Here is a 23,039-nt window from a genome sequence, read left to right as displayed (position 1 = left end):
AAATACCAATGACATGTTTCACAGAACTAGAAAAAATGTCCAAAACTTTATATGGAGCCAAAAAAGACTCCGACTAGCCATAGCAATCTTGAAAAAGAAGAACAAGGTAGGAAAGATTACAATGCCGAATATCAGATATACCACAAAGCCACTGTAATAAAAACAGCCTGGTACTGGCTCAAGAACAGGCAATATAGATCAATGGAACAGAAGAGGGAACGCAGACATTTGACCCAGACATTATGCTCAATTAATATTTGACCAAGTTGGCAAGAGCGTACAATAAAGTAAAGACAGCCTTTTCAATAAATGGTTTGGGAAAACTGGACAGGTACATGCAAAATAATGAAGCTGGACCATCAACTTACACCATACACAAGAATAAACCCAAAATGGATAAAATACTGCAATATGACTCGTGAATCAATAAAAATCCTAGCAGAAACTGTAAGCAACAAAATTTTACACATCACACACAGCAGAATATTCATTGATAATTGAGAAACAATGGAGGAGACTTCCGGTCAAGATGGCGGGTAGGTAAACGCCGTATCGCGTCCTCCCACAACCACATCAAAGTTACAACTAAACTACAGAACAACCATTCTTCAGAACCGCCTAAAATCAAACTGAATGGAAGTCCTACAACTACGGAATTAAAGAAGCAGCCACATCGAGACCGGTAGGAGGGGCGGAGACATACAGGCTGGTCCCACACCCATGTGTGGCGGATAAAAATCAGGAGGACACCTCGGCTGGGAAGGTCCTTCCTGAGGACTGAGGGGTCCCTGTCCCACACCAGGTGCCCAGCTCAGGGTTCCAGTGCCAGGAAGAGAAGTCCCCATAACTTCTGGCTGGAAAAACCAGAGGGAACTGAGGCTCAGGGAGGCTGAGGCAGCTGGAGCCCCAGGCAGCTCCCTAAAGGGCCCGCGCACGGACTTACCGGACTCTCTCCCTCTAAGCTTGGAGGGGAGGCAGCTCGAGGGGCACCAGAGACATACAGGGAAGAACTGAGCTGTTTGGCATTGGAGCAAGGGCTGGAGAGGGGGCTTTCTCCGGGACAAAAGTGCTATCAAAGGCCTTTGTTCCTTTGGTGAGCCCTTCCCGGGGGCAGCAGACAGCCGCCATATCTGGGACTCCAGCAACCTGGCTCACACTGGTAGCCCCGCCCTGGTGATTCCCCGAGTCCCTGCCCCACCCAACTTTCAGGCCCACCCAAACTGTTGCCAGTGGCTTAACCATGGGATTGGCCTGTCTTGGATCCTGCTTCAGGTTTTCCTAAATTCTTTCAAACAAGCAGCATCTGGTCTCAGCTAGCCCCATACCTCTCGTTAAGTAATACACTGAAACAAACACAGAGAGGCAGCCAAAATGAGGAGACAAAGAAACAGGTCCCAAATGAAGGAACAGAACAAAACCCCAGGAAAAGAACTAAGCGAAATGGAGATAAGCAACCTAACAGATGCTGAGTTCAAAATACTGCTTATAAGGATGCTCAATGAACTTAGTGAGAACCTCAGTGAACTTAGTGAGGCCTCAAGAGCATAAAAAAGGACCAGTCAGAAATGAAGGAGGCACTAACTGAAATAAAGAATAATTTACACAGATTCAGTAATAGAGTAGGTAAAGCCAAGAAGCAAACCATCCATGTGGAATATAAGGAAGCAAAAAACACCCAATCAGAACAGCAAAAAGAAAAAATAATCCAAAAAAATGAGGATAGTGTAAGGAGCCTCTGGGACAACTTTAAGCATGCCATCATTCACATCTTGGGGGTGCCAGAAGAAGAGAGAGAACAAGAAATCGAAAACTGATTTGAAACAATAATGGCAGAAAACTTCCCTAACTTGGTGAAGGAAACAGACATACAAGTCCAGGAAGCACAGAGAGTCCCAAACAAGATGAACCCCAAGAGGCCCACACCAAGACACATCATCATCAAAATGCAAAAGATTCAAGACGAAGAGAGAATCTTAAAAGCAGCAAGAGAAAAGCAGTTAGTTACCTACAAGGGAGTTCCCATTAGACTGTCAGCTGATTTCTGAAAAGAAACTTTGCAGGCCAGAAGGGAGTGGCAAGAAATATTCAGAGTGATGGAAAGCAAGAACCTACAACCAAGGTTACTCTATCCTGCAAAGCTGTTATTTAGAATTGATGGCCATCTGAAGATTTTATTAGACAAGAAAAAGTTAAAGGAGTTCATCACCACCAAACCGTTATTATATGAAATGCTGAAGGGTATTTTTGAAGAAAAAGATAAAAATATATGAACAAGCAAAATGGCAATGAATACAATATCTATCAACAATTGAATCTACAAACAAAATGAACAGGCAGAACAGAAACATTCTTATAGATACAGAGAACATTTTGTTGGTTGCCAGATGGGAGGGGAGTTGGGGGAATGGGTGAAAAAGGTGAAGGGGTTAAGAAGTACGAATTGGTTGCTAGACTGACAAATCTCAAAGAAAAGGGGGTTGGGAGCGTGGGAAGAAATAATCCAAACAATTTATATGCATAACCAATGGACATAGACAACAGTGTGGGAAAAGGCAGGAGTGGGGTGGGAGTGGGGAGGAGGGGGTCAATGGGGGAAAAATTAGGAACATCTGTAATACATTAAACAATAAAGATTAAAAGAAAAAAAGAGAAACAAAGGAAACAATGAACACATGAGACTACATCAACCTAAAAAGCTTCTGCACAGCAAAAGAAACAAGCATCAAAATGGAAAGGAAACCCACTGTATGGGAGAGCATAGTTACCAACAGTACATCAGATAAGAGGTTAATTTCCAAAATATAGAGTACTCATCCAACTCTACAAAAGGAAGACAAAGAATCCAATCAAAAATGGGGCAGAGGACGTAACTAGACACCTCTCCAAACAGGACATACAAATCGCCAAAAGACATATGAAAATATGGTCAACATTACTAATCATCAGAGAGATGCAAATTAAAACAACTACGAGGTATCACCTCACACCTCCCAGAATGGCTGCCATCAACAAATCAATACACAAGTGCTGGTGAGGGTGTGGAGAAAAGGGGACTAACACATTGCTGGTGGGAATGCAGACTGGTGTGGCTACTATGGAAAACAATATGGTGTTTCCTCAAAAAAAAAAAATAATAATAATAATAATTGAGCCCTGGTTGGTTTCTTCAGCAGTTGGAGCATCGGCCTGCAGACCAGAGAGTCTTGGGTTTGGTTTCGGCTAGGAGCACTTACCAAAAAAACATAAATAAAAATTGAACTGCAATTTGAGCCTGTGATCCCACTTCTAGGAATATATCCTAAAAAAGAAGATATGTACCTCTATGTTCATAGCAGCACTATCTAGAATTGTTAAGATCTGGAAACAGCTCTGGCCCATTTGGCTCAGTGGTTAGAGCATTGGCCTGTGGTCCAGAGAGACCTGGGTTTGGTTCCTGCTAAGAGCATGTACCTTGGTTTCAGTTTGTCCCCGGCCCTGGTTGGGTTGTATGGGTGGCAGACACTCGATGTGTCCCTTTTACATTGACATTTCTCTCATTCTTCCCCCACCCCCATCTGAACAAAAAATGGAAAAATGTCCTCGGGTGAGGAAAAAAGAAAAGATCTGGAAACAGCCCAAGTTTCCATCAATAGATGAGTGGATAGAAAAGCTGTGGTACATATACACAATGGAGTACTATGCAGCTGTAAGAAGGAAATATCTCTTATCCTTTGAGATGATATGAAGGTACCTCAAGAGTATTATGCTAAGTGAAATCAGCCAATCAGAGAAAGAGAAATACCACATAATCTCACTTATTTGTGGAATAAAATGAACAAGGTGGGCTGATAAACAAAATAGACCCAGAGACATAGAAAGGAGTATGGTTCAGACTGGATCACCCTCTATATCTAATTGAATTCCTCCCCCTCCGCCATCCCCTAGGTGGTGCCCATCACCCTGGGCTGCCTTCAGCAAGACTCCAGTTAGGTGGGTTGATCCAGAATCTCCCTTCACCACTGATGTTTCCTCTTAGTAATTTTCCATCCACTGACCCTCCCCCCCTGCTCCTTGGCTATAAATTCCTACTTTTCCTTGTTGTATTCAGAGTTATGTTCAATCTTTCTTGATCGCCTTTTAAAAAGATATATACTTTTTTACAGACCTTTAGAGAGAGAGGAGAGAGGGAGAGAGAAATAAAGACATGAATGAGAGGCAATGAGAAGAAACTCAGGGATAGCTCAGGAGAAGCCAATGAAAGCCTTCCTTGCATCATCAGTGGAACCATCATAGGAGACAGAGGGCAGCCCATCTAACAAGGTGACCTTGGAGAGCACCAAGGAGCTCAGGGCAGCATCTCCCACGCATATGGGTCGGATGACACCCATGTCATGAGAAGCTATAGGCAAGAGGGTCCTTCAGAACTCTGTTCAGCATGGACATGAACACCAGCATTCCCATCTCCAGGATGGACATGAGACTGAACCAAAAATGGTCCTCAAGTCTTTATGTTCTCGGTTCCATGGAGCTACCACCCTGGATGCCATGTCAACTGGTTTCTGATAGAGTTCCTCCAGGGGCACAAATCAGTCACCAGACATAAAAGACCTTTTCATCCCTGGGCATTAATATCATCCAGCCACTCTCCTCCATCTCCCAGGAGCCAGCATGTAAGGACCTCAGCAGACAGGTGGCCCCTGGGATGAGGTCTCTGGTGGAGCCCAGGTGGTGTTGGGGACATTTTCCAGAAACAACCCCAGGGAGGGTAAAATGTGTGGGAGTTTAACAGAAAGGGAAGCAGAGATTTAATGGGAAGACCCACACACTGGGTCCTGGGTGCACTTGTTGATGTGGCTGAGCATCTGGAAGGAACAGCACCCAAAGGGGTCACAGGGCTTTGTCACCTTTCCTCAGGACTGGAGCTAATAGTGTGCTCCTGGAGGAATTCTCTCTCTCTCTGTCTCTGCATTTCTCTTTTCCTTCTTTCATTTTCTTTGGTGTCCTCGGGTGTTTAGAAGGAAGTTCATGGGGAGAATTGGACAAGGTTGCAGGCAAGCAGACCTCGATCTCCATTGTTGACAAGTGGGAGAAACCCAAGTTTGAGAGGGAAAGACACTCAGGGGCCTGGACCCACCCTCAGCAATGCCACCGTATGAGTGAGGGCTCTCTCACTGTGACCTGACGTCAGTTTCCTTGCTGAGCAACGTAGACAGTGACCTCACCGTATGGGGTGGCTGCAGAATCAATGGTGTTTTATGTGTGAGAACACAGTGTGTCATCACGTGCTAGGTCAGGGCACTGAGTTATCTTCCTTGGAGAAGGCGTCATGTCCACCTGACTACCGTCCTTCACTGGACTCTGAGCATAGATCACACATCCAAGATGTGGGATTGAATTTTTGGTAAAGAAATCAGATAATCATTGGAAGCCATATTTGAGAACTATATTAATGAATTATTTCTTATAATTAGGGTTTTCTCTTGCAAAGCTTGGTGCTTGCTCCTTAGTTACAGAACTGGCAAAACAGTGACTTGTAACAATTGCTGATTACTACTATTTCTTAGCTTGTCATGGTTGAGGTAGCTACTTTTTCTATGCTAAACAGGCTTATTAAATGGCTATACATTTTTTACAATTATTTTGTGCCCTCTTGTCATGTATCTTGAAGAAATTATATGATCTGTGTTAAGTGTGAGCAGAGGTATCATTTGTTTTTCTCCTTTATATTTGGTGAAATAGTAGATTTTGGTTTTGCTTGTTATCTTCATAGTAACATGGAGGCTGCAACACTGTGTGGGTCCCCAGTATACATGGTGAGTGAGTGTCTGCATCCTGGTGTTTACAGCCATAAGCATGGAATTTAAATAAAATGCTTTTTTTCCAAGTAGGATGTGATTTTATATAGTCTGAATTGTTATTTATATCATTAACACTAAGTATATTACTGATAATGCTGTAATACAGACCTCTTTTGCTTTAGCATAATGGACTGTAAAAGTTAATTATCTTTGCCCATTGGTTTTTATTTAAAAAAAAAAAAAAATAGTTATTGCCCTGGCTGGTGGGGCTCAGTTGGTTGTGTGTGGTCCTGTGCACCGAAAAGTCACTGGTTTGATCCCGGTCAGGGCACTTGCCTGAGTTGTGGACCTAGTCCCAGTAGGGGCCATGCAGGAAACAGCTGATGTTTCTCTTGCTCTTTCTCAGTCTCCCTTTCTTTCTCTCTAAAATCAATAAAAAAACATATTTTTTTAAAAATGAAAAAAGCCCAGATGGTGTGGCTCAGTGGTTGAGTGTTGACCCATGACCAAGAGATTGCCAGTTTGATTCTTGGTCAGGGCACCTGCCCAGGTTGTGGGCCCGAGCCCCAGTGGGGGGTATGCAGGAGGCAGCCAATTGATGTTCTCTCTCATCGATGTTTCTTTCTCTTCCTCTCCCTTCCTGTCTCTCTCAAATTAATTATAAAAAATCAATGAAGCCCAGCTGGTGTGGCTCAGTGAATTGAGTGTTATCCCATGGGCTGAGAGGTCCCAGTTCGAATCCCTGTCAGGTCACATGCTGGGGTTGTAGGCTTGATCCCTGTTGAGGGGCATACAGGAGGCAGCCAATTGATGTTTTTCTCTCACTTTGATGTTTCTGTCTCTCCCTTCCTCTCTCTCTAAAAGATAAATAAAAACATTACACACACACACATATAAAAAATAAGCCCTGGCCGGTTTGGCTCAGTGGTTAGAGCGTCGGCCTGTGGTCCGGAGAGACCCGGGTTCGGTTCCCGTTAAGGGCATGTACATCGGTTGCAGTTTGTCCCCGGCCCTGCTTGGTCGTGCGGGTGGCAGCCACTCGATGTGTCCCTTTCACATCGATGTTTCTCTCTCTTTCTCTCTTCCTCTCTCTCCCTCCCACTCTATCTGTACAAAAAATAGAAAAATGTCCTTGGGTGAGGATGAAAAAATAAAATAAAATAAAATAAAAATTAGTTATTGTGGTAAAAATTTTCTACTATGTTAAGTTAAAAATAAAAGTTGATGACGTTTGGTCACACTATACTTGATGTGTAATATTAGGAATACTTATAAAAACCTTTTGGAGACACGTCTTCAGCTGTAAGATACACTGATCTTTGCGCGTTGTCTCTCTGGACAAGATCCCTGTATTGTAGAAGCTTCCTCATCAGTGTCACACTCAGAACCGAACCCTCTTTGCTTCCTCCTTATCTTTCATGTGAACGTACGTCATCAGGTCTGAGGGGTTAGGCTGAAAAAGTGTGAACCAATGGGAGGTGTTTAGCCTAGAAATACCTTAATTCTGGACCTTCAGAATCCTGTGAATTAAATAAAGGTACCTCTTTTACTGCTAAGTTTAAAATGGGTTTATTTTCAATTAGGATTTTCTCTAATGTAAAATCAACTTTGAAATCTAGGGAACTAGCCCTGGCCAGTTTGGCTCAGCAGTTAAGAACGTGGACCCTCAGACCTAAGGGTCATGGGATCAATTCCCGGTTAAGGGCATGCACCTGGGTTGCAGGTTCAATCCCTGGCCCTGGTCGGGGTCTTGCAGGAGAAAACTGGTCGATGTGTCTCTCTCACATTTATGTTTCTCTATTTCTCTCCTCACTCCCTCCCTTCTACACTCTGTTTAAAAATCAATGAAAAAAAAAAAGTAAAATCAAGGGAACTAGTAATCAAAGTTCAAAAATGTTTTACATTACATTTAACTTTTTGATCATAATTCTACTGTTTCTGTACAAAATTTTAAATTAAATTTAATATAATTTAAAAATTATTTTGTACTTCTTGAGTATGAAATCAGTTCAGCCTTTGACTAATGGCGCTAAAGCTAGAGAAAGTGTTTGGGCCAATCTTCAGAGGAAATTGATTCTATAAGAAATTTATAAGGGACAATAACAATGTTATGCTTGGAAAATAAAATTTTGCTACCTTTAATATATTTTACATTTCTATTTCATATTTGTCCTGATTTTTTAAAAAAGCAACATCTAATTTTTAAAAAGCAACATCTCATGAGAGGAGGGAAAATAGCTATAGCAAAGCAGCAGAGAAATGCCTTTGCTTTTAGGTTAATTTTTATTATTGTGTTTTGTGGTACAGTTTTCCTGTTACTTCAAAAGCTTTCAAATAGCAGAAAAAGAGGAATAATATAGCAAACACACTTGTGTACCTACCATCTATATTTGACAAACTTAACATTTTGCTATGTCTGCCTTGATCTCTTTTTTATTTATTTTATTTTGTTTTGTTTTGTTAATCCTCACCTGAGGATATTTTTTCCATTGAGTTTTTAGAGTGTGGAAGGGAGGGAGGGGGGAGAGAGAGAGAGAGAGAGAGAGAGAGAGAGAGAGAGAGAGATTGAGAGATTGAGATTGATTGGTTGCCTCCCACATGTGCCCCTACTGGGGCCAGGATCGAACCAGCAACCTAGGTACAGGCCCTTGACCAGGAATCAAACTTGAGACCCTTTGATGCATGGGCTGATGCTCTAACCACTGGACCACTGGACCATGTTAGCCAGAAAGATCTTTTTTTTAAAAAAAATCCTCACCCAAGGACATTTTTGCATTTATCTTCAGATAGAGCAGGAGGGGGAGAGGGCAGAAGAGAGAGAAACATCGATGTGAGAGAAACACATCGACTGGTTACCACCCACACAACTCCAACTGGGGCTGGGGACAAACTGCAACCATGGTACATGCCCTTACCAGGAACTGAACCTGGGACTCTGGTCCACTGGCCGACATTCCAACCGCTGAGCCAAACCAGCCAGGGTGGGGGATTTTTTTTTTAGAAAGAAATAAAGCATTTCAGAGGCAGTCTAAATTCCTATTGTACCTCTCCCTTTCCCACCTTCTACTCTCACAGCCTGTAATTAGTGTGTAAGTTTCTTTATTATTATCCGGACCCTAGGATATTTTTTAATTGACTTTTAGTTAGAGTGGGAGGGATGGAGAGAGAAAGAGAAACATCTTTCGATTTCCTCCTGCACGACCCTGACTGGGGCCCGGATTGAACCTGCAACCTAGGTACATGCCCCTGACAGGGAATCAAACCTGCGATACTTTGGTCTACAGCCCAACACTAACTGCTGAGCTGAACCAGCCAGGGCTCTTTATATTTTAAAATAATTGTTTTTGTTAAACCTCCCCTGAGGTTATTTTTCCATTGATTTTTAGATAGAGGGGAAGGGAGGGAGGGAGGGAGAGAGGGAGAGAGAGAGAGAGAGAGAGAGAGAGAGAGAGAGAGAGAGAGAGAGAGAGAAAGAAGAGACACCTATGTGAGAAAGACATATCTATTGGTTGCCTCCTGCATAACCCCAACCAGGGCTGGGCATTGAACCTGCAACTAGGCATGTGCCCTTGACTGGGGATCAAGCCCAAGACATTGGTCTGAGGGCTGATGCTCCTAACTACTGAGCCAAACTGGCCATGGCTCTTTATTATTATTTTAATACTCTTACTGTATTTTTAAATAATATATAGAAATGCTTATTTCTGCAACTTCTTTTTATGCAACATTGTTTTCGAGTTCTACTAGTAAATGTCAATGTGAGAAAGTAGTTTTGTATTCATTACAGTTTCATTTTGATTAGGGAAATATCACAAATGTTTTTATTTTAGTAGTTTTGTTAGCAATCTAGCCCTTTTTAATTAATTAATATATGCATATTAATTATGTAAATAACATAATGCATGTCTCTTGAATTTTCTTATCCCTAGGCTCCTGAGGCTATGATGTCTCAACATTATGATGCTAAGGCAGACTTGTGGAGCACAGGAACAGTAATCTATCAATGCCTTGTTGGAAAAACACCTTTTCAGGTATCCTGACTTTTTCCTTTTTCCTTTTTAAATTAATTAATTAATTAATTAATTATTTATTTTGTTACAGATGTTTCTCCTTTTTTAACCCATTGAAACCCTCCTCCCCATCCCCTCCCTCGCCCCGACCCTGGCTTTGTTGTCCATGTCTATTGGTTATGCATACATGCATATAAGTTCTGTGGTTTATCTCTTCCCACCCTCCCACCCCCTCTTCTGAGGGATTTCAGCCTGTGCCCTACTTCCATGTTTCTGGGTCTACCTTATTCCTCAGACTGTTATGTTCATTATATTCCATATATAAGTGAGATCATGTGGTATTTGTCTTTTTCTGCTTGGCTTATTTCACTTAGGATAATACTTTCCAGGTCCCTCCATGTCGTCTCAAAGGATAAGAGCTCTTTCTTTCTTACAGCTGCATAGTACTCCATTGTGTATATGTACCACAGCTTTTTGATCCATTTGTCTACTGATGGACACTTGGGCTGTTTCCAGATCTTAGCTATTGTAAATAGTGCTGCTATGAACATGGGGGTACATATATGCTTTCTGATTGGTGTTTCAGGCTTCTTAGGGTATATTCCTAGAAGCAGGATCACTGGGTCAAATAAAAGTTCAATTTTTAATTTTTTGAGGTAACACCATATTGTTTTCCATAGTGGCTGAACCAGTCTGCATCCCCACCAGCAGTGTACTAGAGTCCCCTTTTCTCCACACCCTCGCCAGCACTTGTCGTTTGATGACTTGTTGATGGCGGTCATTCTGACAGGTGTGAGGTGATCTCTCATTGTTGTTTTAATTTGCATCTCTCTGATGATTAGTGAAGTTGAGCATTTCTTCATATGTCTCTAGGCTATTTGTATGTCCTGTTTGGAGAGGTGTCTATTCAGCTCCTCTACGCATTTTTTAAATTGGGTTCTTTGTCTTCCTTTTGTTGAGTTGTGGGAGCACTCTATATATATATTGGAAATTAACCCCTTATCTGATATATCATTGGCAATGATGTTCTCCCATACAGTGGGTTGCCTTTCCATTTTGATGATTGTTTCTTTTGCTGTGCAGAAACTTTTTAGTTTGATGTAGTCCCACGTGTTCATTTTTTCCTTTGTTTCTGTTGCCTTAGGTGATACATCAGTGAAAATTCTGCTGCATATGATGTCCGAAATTTTGATGCCTACATTTTCTTCTAGAATTTTTATGGAATCACAGGTCACATTTAAGTCTTTTATCCATTTTGTGTTTATTCTTGTGTATGGTGTAAGTTGATGGTCTAGTTTCATTTTTTTTGCATGTAGCTGTCCAATTTTCCCAGCACCATTTATTAAATAGGCTGTCCTTACTCCACTGTATGCTCTTGCCACCTTTGTCAAATATTAATTGAGCATATTGCCTTGGGTCCATTTCTGGGTTCTCAGTTCTGTTCCACTGGTCTATATGCCTGTTCTTGTGCCAGTACCAGGCTGTTTTGATTACAGTGGCTTTGTAGTATAACCTGATATCTGGTATTGTGATCCCACCTACTTTGTCCTTCTTTTTCAAAATTGCTGTGGCTGTTTGGGGACTTTTTTGGTTCCATATGAACTTTTGAAGTATTTGTTGTAGTTCTGTAAAATATGTCATTGATGTTTTGATGGGGATTGCATTGAATCTATAGATTCCTTTGGGTAGTATGGGCATTCTAATGATGTTAATTCTTACAATCCATGAACAAGGTATGTGCTTCCACTTTTTTTTATATCTTTCTCTTTTTCTTTTTTCAATGTCCTGTAGTTTTCTGCAAATAGGTCCTTTATTTCTCTGGTTAAGTTTATTCCTAGGTATCTTAATTTTTTTGCCGCGATGGTAAATGGGATTGTTTTTTCAGTTTCCCTTTCTGTGAGTTCATCATTGGTGTATACGGATGCCGTCGATTTCTTGACGTTAATTTTGTATCCTGCCACTTTGCCAAATTCATTTATTAAGTCTACTAGATATTTGATGGAGTCTTTAGCATTTTCTATGTATAATATCATGTCATCTGCAAATAATGACAGTTTCACTTCCTCCTTTCCAATTTGAATCCCTTTTATTTTTTCCTCATGTCTGATTGCTGTGGCTAAGACTTCCAGTACTATGTCAAAGAAGAGTGGCGAAAGTGGATATCCCTATCTTGTTCCTGTTCTTGATGGAAATGTTTTTAGTTCTGCCCATTGAGTATGATGTTGGCTGCAGGTCTTTCATATATGGCTTATATTATGTCTAGATATGATCCCTCTATTCCCACATTGCTGAGCATTTTTATCAGAAATGGATGCTAGATTTTGTCGAATGCATTTTCAGCGTCTATTGATATGATGATGTGGTTTTTATTCTTAATTTTGTTTATGTGGTGTATCACATTTATTGATTTGCAAATATTGTACCAGCCTAGCATCCCTGGGATGAATCCCACTTGGTCATGGTGAATAATTTTTTTGATGTATTGCTGGATCCGATTTGCTAGTATTTTGTTCAGAATTTTGGTGTCTATGTTCATCAGGGATATTGACCTGTAGTTTTCCTTCTTTGTAGTGTCTTTTTCTGGTTTTGGAATTAAAATTATGCTGGTCTAATAGAATGAGTTTGGAAGTCTTCCTTCTTCTGAATTTTTTGAAATAGTTTGAGCAGAATGGGTGTTAGTTTTTTTTTTTTTTTTTTGAATGTTTGGTAAAAGTCCTCCGTGAAGCCATCTGGGCCTGGGCTTTTGTTTGCTGGGAGAGTCTTGATTACCTCTTCAATTTCCTTAGTTGTTATTGGTTTTGATCCCTTGCATTTTCCCTTCTTAAGGTACCCTTATGATATGAATATTGGTATTTTTGTTGTTGTCCCAGTTGTGCTTTAAACTAAATGTCCTCATTTTTTCTCTTTTCTGTTTTGATTGGGTGTTTCTCACTACCTTGTCTTCCAGATCCCTGATTTGATCCTCTGTTTCATCCAGTCTGCTGTTGTTTCCCTCTAGTGTATGCTTCATTGAAGTTATTGTATTCATTTCTGACTGCTTCTTTTTTTTCAATTACAGTTTACATTCAATATCATTTGTTATTAGTTCCTGGTATACAGCATAATGGTGAGACAATCACATACCTTACACAGTGTTCCCACCAATATTCTATCTCTTTTCTTGTGTGTTTTTAAAATCTCTTTGTTAAAGTTCTCACTGAGTTTATATATTCTTCTGAGTGCATTGAGCATCCTTATAACCAGTGTTTTGAACTCTGTATCTGGTAGGTTGCTTGTCTCCATTTTGTTTAGTTCTTTTTCTGCAGTTTCATCCTGTTCTTTTATTCTTTGTTACCTCATTGTGGATGAATTCCTGTGTTTGTTTCTCTGTATTAGGTGGATCTGCTATGTCCCTCAGTCTTGACAGAGTGGCCTTATGTAAAAGGTGTTTTGTGGGGTCCAGTGGTGCAGTCTCCCCATTCACCTGAGCAGAAAGCTCCAGAGGTGTCCCCTGTGTGGGTTGTATGTGCCCTTCTTTGGTAGTTGAGTTTTGGTTGCTGTCACATCAGTGCGTGGAGTTGACCCTCCAGCTGACTGGCTGAGACAGCTGATCATGACTCCAGTGAATGTGTTGTGTGGACACTGACAGCACAAAGTGGGAGTTGCTTTAGAGAAGCTTTGGGGCTTTGGGTTTGTAATGTGTCTATTTGGCTGGGTTGTGTTTCAGTGTGGCCTGAAGCCGGCCACTGACTGTGTGTTGCTTCTGGAGCATTTGGGAGGGGCTCTGGTGCAGGCCAAGTTTAGCTGCCTCTTGTGCTGGGCCTGGCGCCTGTATTCCTGGGCTTTGTGGCTCTTGGTAGGAGCTCCAAAGTGTGCTGAGCTTGGAGGCACTTGGAAGAATGCTGCAAACCGCAGCTGGCTTCCACTTGTGCTGGGCTTGGGAGCCTTGAGTCGGCACCACAATGTGAATCGTGGCCAGCTTCCACTTGTGCCAGTCTTGTGGTTGCTTGTTGAAGGTACATTTCAGGCCAAGCCTGGCTACCACTTATGCCTGGCTTGGGGCCACCTGATGGAAGTTACCATGCAAGTTGAGACCTGTTGCTGCTTGTGCTGGCCTTGGGGCTGCTTCAACAAGTGCTGCAGGGCACTCCAAGGTTGGTTGCTTCTTATTTGGGGTTTGTGGACTTTTCAAAGATTTTGGGAAAGTCTTCAGTGGGAGCTGAGGCAGGCCACTGTGTGAAGGAGCTGCTGGAAGAGGCTTGTGCAGGGCTGGTAATTTGGGTGGGGTGGGGTATCAGGGGTTCACCAGAGGTGGGGGGCATTGATAGCCTGGTTAATGGACAGCACAGCTTCTCTGCCAGCATGCACCTCCTGGCTCAGTTGGGGAAGAATTCAAAGGACAGTGGTGCCTGCCAGCACTTTCATCCCCATAGAGAGCTGCCCCTCCAGCCCCAGTCTTGAAGTTAGTCAATTTAGTTCCTCTGCATATGGCTCTGGAGCTTTTCAAACAAAATGTGGTTCTGGGAGGTTTCTTGTTTCCTTAATTTCTCAATGAAATCGGAGACCCTGTTCTTGGCTGTCAAAGCAGATAACACCCAGCCAGGAGGAGGGTCAGGCAGAGGGGGCAGCCAGGATGGCTATGGCATGGTCCATGGTGAACAGGTGCGTCTGGCCCAGCGCTGGGGGCCCCAGATGAGTGGGGGCTGCGTCCTGCAGGCCAGAGTGCGGTCCCCTCTGTCTTACTTTCTTCTCCTTTGTGGAGCCTACATTACACTATTGTTCCATCATTGTGTATGTGCTTGCTGTTAGAACGCCTGTCTTCCCATTCTATAAAGGTTATGCATATGTCCTCACAGAGAGAGGGTACTGAGATGAACTTCAGCACTGCGGCTGCTCCTGGGCTGGGGGGAGCACTGGGAAACAAGGGCGTCCTGGTTTGTGGTTTCTGCTGCAAACAGCAAAAGCTTCCTCAGAGACGCCCAGGAACTGCCCTGGGCGGTGTCAGGTTTCAGCAGCAAGCGGGGCACTCCCTTCCCCTGTGGTGTCCTGGGTTCCCAGGGCTGATCGGAATGGGCCTTGGGAAGTGTAACTTCTGGTTTGATCCTGGACCAGAGCGTCCTCTGTCAGCCACCTGCAGAAGGGCCTGCAGACAGCACTGAAAGACCCACAGGAAGCCGGCCGACAGGATTCACCCCATCTTAGGGGCGAAGGGCGCCCCGGACTTGCACCCTAGTACAGCATAGACTCCAGGGAATAGGAGAACCTAAAAGTCTCCAGTTCAGTGCATTAGGGAGAACTTAGTGCAGGGACACCAAGGGGCTGGGGAAATGCTGGTGAGAATCACTTTTTCAAGCACTACTTGGTTATTAATTACATTTCAGCAGTACCCGCGTTACTATTTTCATTATACTTTTGTTGTGGATGGAAACTCTGTGAAACTATCATCAGGGGAAAATATCTGAAACACGTCGCATTCTTGACAAGCACAGCTTAGGACCGGTCCCACGCTGGCCCACTTTGCCCATTAGGGACTCGCGGGGAGACAGCAAATGTGAGCCTTCACTGGTCTGAGAAGTGACCCTGGAAAGGACAAAGGCCACCTGCACATATACATCTGTGGGGCCAGATATGGGGGATACGAGTGGCCCAGCAGGTGCAAATAAGACCCTGAATCTTCAGCTCCAGGAGACTCAGCGAGGATTAGGTATGTTTGTTCAGTTGTGTCACAGGAATGCCCGACCCTAGGACTTGAATTTTGGAAAGCATTGCAAAGTACACAAGGGTGTGGAGCAAGGCATGCAGGTTTCCGTGACACAGGTTCTCCGAGGGCGACCTTAGGGGAGGGGTGCGGGACACAGACCCAGAAGGGCAGTGGGGGTTGGCAGGGGGCTGCTGGTGGCACCAGGGTTGGTGGGTGATGGGAGCTCTGGGGTTTCTGAGGACCGTGTGGTGGCAGAGTGCTGGGTACACACGTGAAGAGCAGGTGCTTGGGCAGCTGCTCACTGTGCACCTTGGTGCTCTGCTAGGCTGCCTGGGGTGATATAAGTGATCCAGGAGCCTTGTCTGCACCTGCCTGCCCCCATCTCCCCCACCCCCTGGTGCAGTTCTGGGGTGTATCCTTGGCCACATCAGCTTCTATATAGTGGCCAGGGCTCCCCGGCAGCCCAGATGCTAGCCTGGAAGTGCTGCCTGCTTCGCTCCCGCAGCCTCACACCACATGCTATCACCCCATCCAGCGAGCCCCGGCAGGCTGAGCAGAGGACACCTGCAGTGGGTGCCATGCAGCGGACGTGCCACTTGCTCTTGGCAGCCATGCTGATCTCTCTGGTGCTGATCCAAGGGCCTCCCAAGGAGCAAGCCCACAAGCCAGTGCTGGCTGGAAGGGGGTGCAGGGGGCGCTGGCCTGGTGGTGCGCTGCTAACCTTGCCATGCAGTCTCTCTGGCCCAGTGCCAGCCCCCGCCTGTCATGTGTGCCCAGGTGGTGCACGAACCTGGCTGTGGCTGCTGTCTGATGTGTGCTCTGGGTGAAGGCCAGCCATGTGGTGTCTGCACCGAATGCTGCCCTGCAGGTCTCCGTTGCCATCAGCAGCCGGGCCAGGCGCAAGCACTGCTGGAGGGCCCCAGGCTCTGCTCCAGCACCAGCGCTGCAGGCCGCCCGTGCACCCATCCGCGGCCCAAGGTGTCTGCTGCAGGTCCCCACCCACTCCAGGTGAGCTGCCTGCGCCAGGGGCCTCACAGCAGTGCCCAGGGGGCTGCGCCCCGGGCCAAGGGTTGTGGAAGGGGGGCTGCAACTGCAGAGACTTTCTGCTCTCCCTGCCCCCAGAGCTGTAGGTGGGGACACAGGTGCTCGCTGGAGGGACACTTCACAGCAGCTCAGTTTTCTGAGGGCAGAGTGCTTTTGTCAAAAAATGGGTCAGATTTCGTGGGGAGGGGGGAGCAGATACTGAGGTTGGTGGTCCATGATGGGATCCTGGACAGACAAGGCTCTGGGCCCTGTGAGCCCCTGGCAGCAGGGGACATGGGCGTGGGCTGTGCTGCAGGCTCTGGGACAGGGTTTCGGTTCCCTTGGACTCGGAGCATGTCCAGGCCATGACGGCTTGGGGCAGGGGCAGGGGCAGGGGCAGAGGGAGACAGCTGGGGCAGGTTTGGGCCGGAAGGGTAGGCAGGTGCCTTTGTAGAAATGGTACCTGTGTTTCCTAATAGCACTGCGCTGACTTAGGGTTTGCCGAGCCCCCGGGGTGTCCCAGAACCAGCCAAGTGGAAATCAATCCGGCATTGGTATCTTTTGTTGTTGGACAACCTGACCTTCTGAAAGAAGCTGTCTGAGGTCCCCCAGAGGAGGAGGGGGCTGTGAGACTCCCATAGCCACCATCCCCTTCCTCCCCCTGGTGGACCCAGCTCCCCGCCTGGGGCTGTGGGCAGTGTGGACCCAGGGCCTCAGTGACAGGAAGGGGTGGGTGAAGCCCCAAGGCTTCTTCAAGCAGGCTCAGCCAGCCTCACTTAGGAGGGAGTGGAGTCCCCACTCACATCTCTGGGAGGGCTGGGCAGAGCAGAGGGCTAGCCACAGCTAGGACAGACGAGGGGAGTCCCTTCACCCTTCTGGTGGCTGCTTGGGTGAGGCTGTCCTTGCTGGGCAGGGCTGGCTGTTTCTCCCAGAGAAACCGCTGTTCAGAATTGGTCAAAAGACAAAATTCCGGTTGCTTGAGACATCACTGTTTCATACCAGTGAGACTGTTAAAATCCCTGGAAATGTTTGTTCCTCAGGGCAAAGTCATGCCATTTGCTGTGTGCACAGCATGGCCCGCAGGGCCTTGAACACTGGAACAGTGATCTGAGAAGTCCTTATAAAGAGCGTTGTCGTTAGTGTCTTCACTGAGCATGGTAATTACCGTGTGAGTGGATGTGGTTTATTGCACAAGTATAAAGAGATAAATGACTTCTAAAATCCACGTGGGGGGACATGCATTTAAGTGAAGGTTAAAATGATCTGTTGCTTAACAGGACGGGTGTCCTCTTTCCACCAAAGTTTTCTGGCATTAGAAAGAAATCAAGGAAGTTTAAGAAATTACTCAGAGTTATAGGAAAAGAAATGCAAATGTGCATACTTAGGTCATCTTGGCTCCTCTGCCCCAGTACTACCCTGAAGAAGAAAAAGAAACAAAGATAAAAGGAAATGGAACCAAATCCTACCTGAAGAGCCTGCTCCACGGGCACTGGGCAGGACAAGTGTGCCTCCCCAGCACCAGGCCCCTGGGGAACCCTGCAAATCCTCCCCCTCATGGGCCATTGACTGCGTGGAGACACAGAGACCCAGAGAGCAGGGACCTCCCCAGTCCTCGGGTCCCCGTAAGTGCACCCTGTGCTGGGCGCGGCCAGAGGACCCTGGAGCTCTGCCACTGGAACACACTGTCTTCCCGCCCTGCTCAGCCCTGTAGAAACTCCCTGTGCAGCTGCTCCTGGGAGCCCAGCGCCGGAGAGGCCGTGGCAGGCTTCCTGGTGCTGGCGGACTGCAACAGTGATGGGCATGTTCCTGGGAGGACAGAGAACCATTCCGCTGGGGCAGGGCTCTGGCCACCCCAGACAGAGCAGACTCAAGACCCCATGGCCTTCGAGGTGTGGGGGCATTGGGTGTCGAGTGAAGTGACCATGTGGTTGCTTCCTGAGTGAGCAGACCAGGCCAAGATGGGTCCCCACCCACTGGCCCTTGTCCCTCAGCTGCCCCAGTTCATTATGGGCAAGGAAAGTGAGGATCCTGGCTCCACATCAGCCACACATGCGCTCAGTATAGTTGAAACCCCACCCCCAGGACGAGCCAAGATGCTGTCATGTCAAGTTTTTCTGCTTTACCACGTTGACTACAGAGAGGGACCTGCAGGAGGCAGCACTGGGTGTGTGAGCTCTGATAGAGCTGTCCTGTCACCCACACAGCCCTGGGGAGGAGGACTCGCCCAGGAAGGTGCCCCGGATGCAGGGTCTGAGCAGCACTGGTAGGTGTCCAGGCCCCGTGTGACAGTGCGTTAGAAACAGGACACAGGCCCTTGAACACTGGCCAGCGCGCTCCTGAGTGCAGACATGCAGCGGAGCCCTCTGTGGAGAGGAGCAGATCCACACGGAGCCCTTCCCTGGAGGTGCTCGGCCAGCGCTGGAGTCAGAATTCCCAAGGGGCTGCCTGCCCAGGCTCCTCTGACCCAGCAGGGGGAGAATGTGCTGGTCCTGGCTCAGCTCTGCCCCCTCTTGGTGGAGGTGGAGATGCCTGCGAGCTTCATGGGCATTTCCTTGGTCCAGTCTCAGCTGAGATTTCATTTCGAAAGACGCTTCTCAGGCACAGCGGTAACTGCCATGGCCCCTGCTGTGAGGGGGTACTGCCGAGGTGTCTTCTTGAAGGTTCTTGGATGGTTGAATAACGTCCCACTGAGATGGGATTCGGCGCCATCAGTGGATTATGCCCGTGTCTTTCCAGGAAACGGCAGTGAGTCCGAGGAAGACCAAGTGCGGGGCCTCAGGGAGCCTGGCGCTGTCCATCACACACCGGGTCCCCGACTTCCCCGCCACACCGATATGGATGTAATCAAGAAAGGGCTCCCCAGAGACAGCCAGCGCTACAAGCTGGGCTTCGAGACCCAGAGCAAGGTCACACAGAACTTCTCCGAGTCCCAGCAGGACACCGAGTATGTGAGTGTTGCCTCTGTTCTCCTCGGCTGGGGGGCCTGGGCCCCAAGTAGCACCTCACTCAGAGCCCGTGGGTACACCCGCCCCACCTGCAGGGGCAGCTGCCAGCCCTCCTACCGCACAGGCCAGTGACCCTTCCCAGGGGGATCTCCAGGGTCTGGGCTAAATGCCGACGGTGAGAGTGTGCGGTGTGTGCCCAGCCGCCTCTGCGCTCAAGAGAAATGTTACGTGAACCCGCTTCGTTCTGTTCACCTGGCCTCTGAGTGTCCTGGGTTCTGGTGACTCTGCCCAGGCTCTGCGCCTTGTTAGGGACACACGAGAGAGGGGCCGTGGTCGGTGTCTCCCGGGGAGCGGTGACCACTGAGTCAGCACACAGATACTTGGGGCACCTCGTAGGTCCCCGGGATGGCTTGGGGAAGGCGGGACTTTATGAGGTAGCTGAGCTCCCACTAATCACCTCCCCCACAGGGGCCCTTCCTGGAGATAGAGGAGACCTGAACCACCTCAAGTCCCTGAACACGGTGAGCCCCAGGGCCATTCACATCCCCAACTGTGACAAGAGGGGCTTCTATAGGAAGAGGCAGGTGAGTGTGTCTTCAGGAGCCCCTCCCTTCCAGCCCCTCACATGGAGGGGACCCCCCGTCCTGCCGCAGCCCTGGCTCTGCCTCCTGCCCCAGAAATGCCACGTTCCCCTTTATCAACCACGAGGGACACACACTAGCACCTTCCTGAGCACCCGTCCTGGAGGGACGCTAACTGCAGAGGGACTCCAGGGAGTGACCTGCGGGCACCTGGCAGAGAGCTGCCTGCGGTCTCCACCCCAGACCCTCCCAGGAGTGACCAGCTGCGAGGGCCACACATTGCAGAGGAGGGTCCTTTAAGCCACAGTAAGTGGTTTCCACAGACCACGGTGACAGCCACATCACGGCATCTATAGAATTAGGACGGAGCAGCGTGTCGTCAGGGTGGTCTCTCCAGTGGCCAGTGGTCCCCTTATCACACCTGTTTCTGTCTGTCACTATTCTGCAGTCACACTGAGAGCCAGCCTGTCTGGGGCCTGGGATGCGCTCTGAAAGGCAGACGTGACGAGCACAGGGCACAGGGACGCTGCCATCCCCTCCTTCAGCAACAGGCCTGCAGGGCCAGCGGGCCAGGATACCCAGGACCGGAGGACACAGCACTGCCCTGCCCCGCACAGACAGGCAGCTGCACTGCGCTGTGCACACTGGGCTTGGCCACCTCTTGGGGCCTCGCTTTCCCAGCCGGCAGCACTGGGAACCCTCCTGGGCCCTGACAGCCTGCTCTGCGCTTGGTCCCGGCACCTTTACCTGCTCTGGGCCCCAGGGTGGGAGCCTTCCGGGGTTCAGGCCTGCCTTCTCTGCTCCCTCCACAGTGCCGTCTGTCCACAGGCAGGAAGTGCGGCTTCGGCTGGTGCGTGGATAAGTAGGGGCAGCCCCTCCCAGGCTACTACCCAAAGGGCAGAGGGTCCCTGCAGCGTGACAGCCGGGAGGAGAGCAAGTGACCTGGCCAGGTGAGCCCGGGGCCAGGTGAACCCAGGGCAGGCAGCTCTCCCCAGGAAGGGGCGGGGCTGCAGACGGAGGACAGACAGGACAGACCTCTGAGGAGGCCAGGGAGACCCCAACCTAACTAACAAGAGCAGGCAGAGGGGCTGCAGCCCGCACCCCTCAGGGACACTTCTCTTCACTGCAGAGAACCCAGAGCACGTGGACATCGTTCACACTCAGCGTAGGGTTCAGAGTCAGGCCTTGTCCTGTTCACCGATGGTGCCTTCACCTTCACAGGCAAACTGAATCCAGAGGCCCTGTTTCCAAATTAAAGATATGTCCGAGTGACTTTCCTGTAAAATACATTATGGATACTCAGGTAACTTGTGGTGAGTAGAATCTTAATAAAGTGTATTTAAACCTAATACATCTAAAGCAATAAAATTTTAAACCATCATTTTAAAGAATGCTCTCCTATTCAATATTCTCTTTTAATGAGAGAGTTTTGGGTGGATCTCCTCAAACCAAATTTAAGGAAACAGAAGAAAATGTCACCTTTAGTTATGTTCTCTTTCCTTGCAGTGGAAACAGTAACTCTAATTTTAGGGTGACTGTGGCAAGAATGGCGCCAGCATCTCACAGGCTCTCTCCTGTGGGGCGAGTGTGGGCCCGGCGTCCTTCTGAGCACCCTGGAGCCGGAGTGGGCCCTTTGATGTCGGGGATATTCCAGGATGTTCCTTTTCTGTCTGCTTCAGTTCTGTGGGCTCCAACACGCCAGATCTGCACAGACGACGGCCAAGGACATGCTCAGCACCTGGCTGCAGCCTCTTTATATTTCTTTATGTGGTGAATCAATTTCTTTTTTAATTAAAGTTTAGAAAGAGATTTTGAGATGCCTGGGATTCTAAGCGGGGACTTGAGGGGCTTTCCACTTTCCAGTACCAGGGAAACCGGGTGATTTTCTAGTTGCTGTTTCTGAACCTGCTTATAAACCCAACCACATGTTACGGCCTCCTGCAGTCCGGACCCACGTGGGTGGACGTGGGTGACCCTGACTTCACAGCGCAGCACCCCCACTGCTGCGCGGATGTGCACTGCGTCCCCTTGTGACTGGAGCACGGGGCTCCGAGAACGGCGGTCCCTGCACACACCCCCGCGAGGCCTGCGTCCTCCACCCAGAAGAGAGTTCCTGTGTTCAGGTGACCTGTTCTGCTGGGGAGGAGTGGAGACGATGACAGAGTCTTACCTATTTTTACAAAATGACCAGGAACGCGCTCAGGAGCCCTGGGCAGATTCCTGAGGACGTGGCCTTTGCTGGTGGCCCCACAGGGCAGGGGGTGGGGGGACGAGCAAGCACCACACTTTTCATTCAGAGGCACCCCCCAGAGAAGCATGATGCTTCCAGTGATGGCAGAAAAGGGTGCTTTCCATCCAAAAATGCAAGACCAAGGTCACCTTTGAGGGTAGGTTCCTTAGCAGCGAAGGAGGGTTGTGCTCACCCCTCTCTGCGTAGCACAGTGTAACAAGCAGTAATTGTGTCTAAGCAGGGACAGGAGGCCTCAGAGCTCAGACTCACCTGCTCCCTCCTGATTCACACATACTTGCAGAGAAATGTCTTCTTGAACTGTCTCCATTGTATGCATTGCAGTCCAGGTATGCTAGGACCTGTACTAGGTAATCTTAGATGAAACAGCCACGTTAGAAAACACGCCACAGCCTTGTCCACGGCCGAGGAAGCGCCGGTGCAGCGTGGCCGTGGGGCCGCAGCGGGAGGAAGACCTGTGGCCACACGCCAGCCTCCTCCACACAGAGCAGTCTCCAGACCTCTGCCTACCTGCTAGCTTTCATTTATTTTTTCATCAAGTTTATAGAAAAAAGTATTTTTGAAAAATTTGTCTTGCCATGAATTTATAGTTTAATAAAGTTTCTACCTGAAGAAACCCTGCCCCGTGCCAGTGACTGGCTCAGGTTTGGAGGGTCTGGTTGGCGCTTCCCAGGGACCTTGGGCGGCGCCTCCGCCAGGCTCCTTCCTGGAGGTCGCTGTTGGCCTCTGTCCGCCCAGGGTGGACAGGCCGGGGCAGGTCAGCAGGTGTATCTCC

At 47.8% G+C, this 23,039-nt stretch overlaps 1 protein-coding gene across 1 annotated transcript in view; it reads right to left on the bottom strand.

Moving 5' to 3' along the window:
• PRPSAP2 (phosphoribosyl pyrophosphate synthetase associated protein 2) overlaps positions 1-16,080 on the bottom strand; it is a 40,119-nt gene extending 24,039 nt beyond the window's left edge. The window contains exon 1 of the mRNA XM_036278317.1: positions 16,032-16,080. Within this exon, the coding sequence (XP_036134210.1) occupies positions 16,032-16,080 (49 nt within the window). The remainder of the gene's footprint in view (positions 1-16,031) is intronic.
• Positions 16,081-23,039: the final 6,959 nt, after the last annotated feature.

This window comes from Molossus molossus, unplaced genomic scaffold (assembly GCF_014108415.1).
Source record: "Molossus molossus isolate mMolMol1 unplaced genomic scaffold, mMolMol1.p scaffold_m16_p_27, whole genome shotgun sequence".
NCBI classification, from domain to species: Eukaryota; Metazoa; Chordata; class Mammalia; order Chiroptera; family Molossidae; genus Molossus; species Molossus molossus.
The sequence above is the reverse complement of the archived record's forward strand: the minus strand, read 5'-3'. Positions and strand labels throughout refer to the sequence as shown.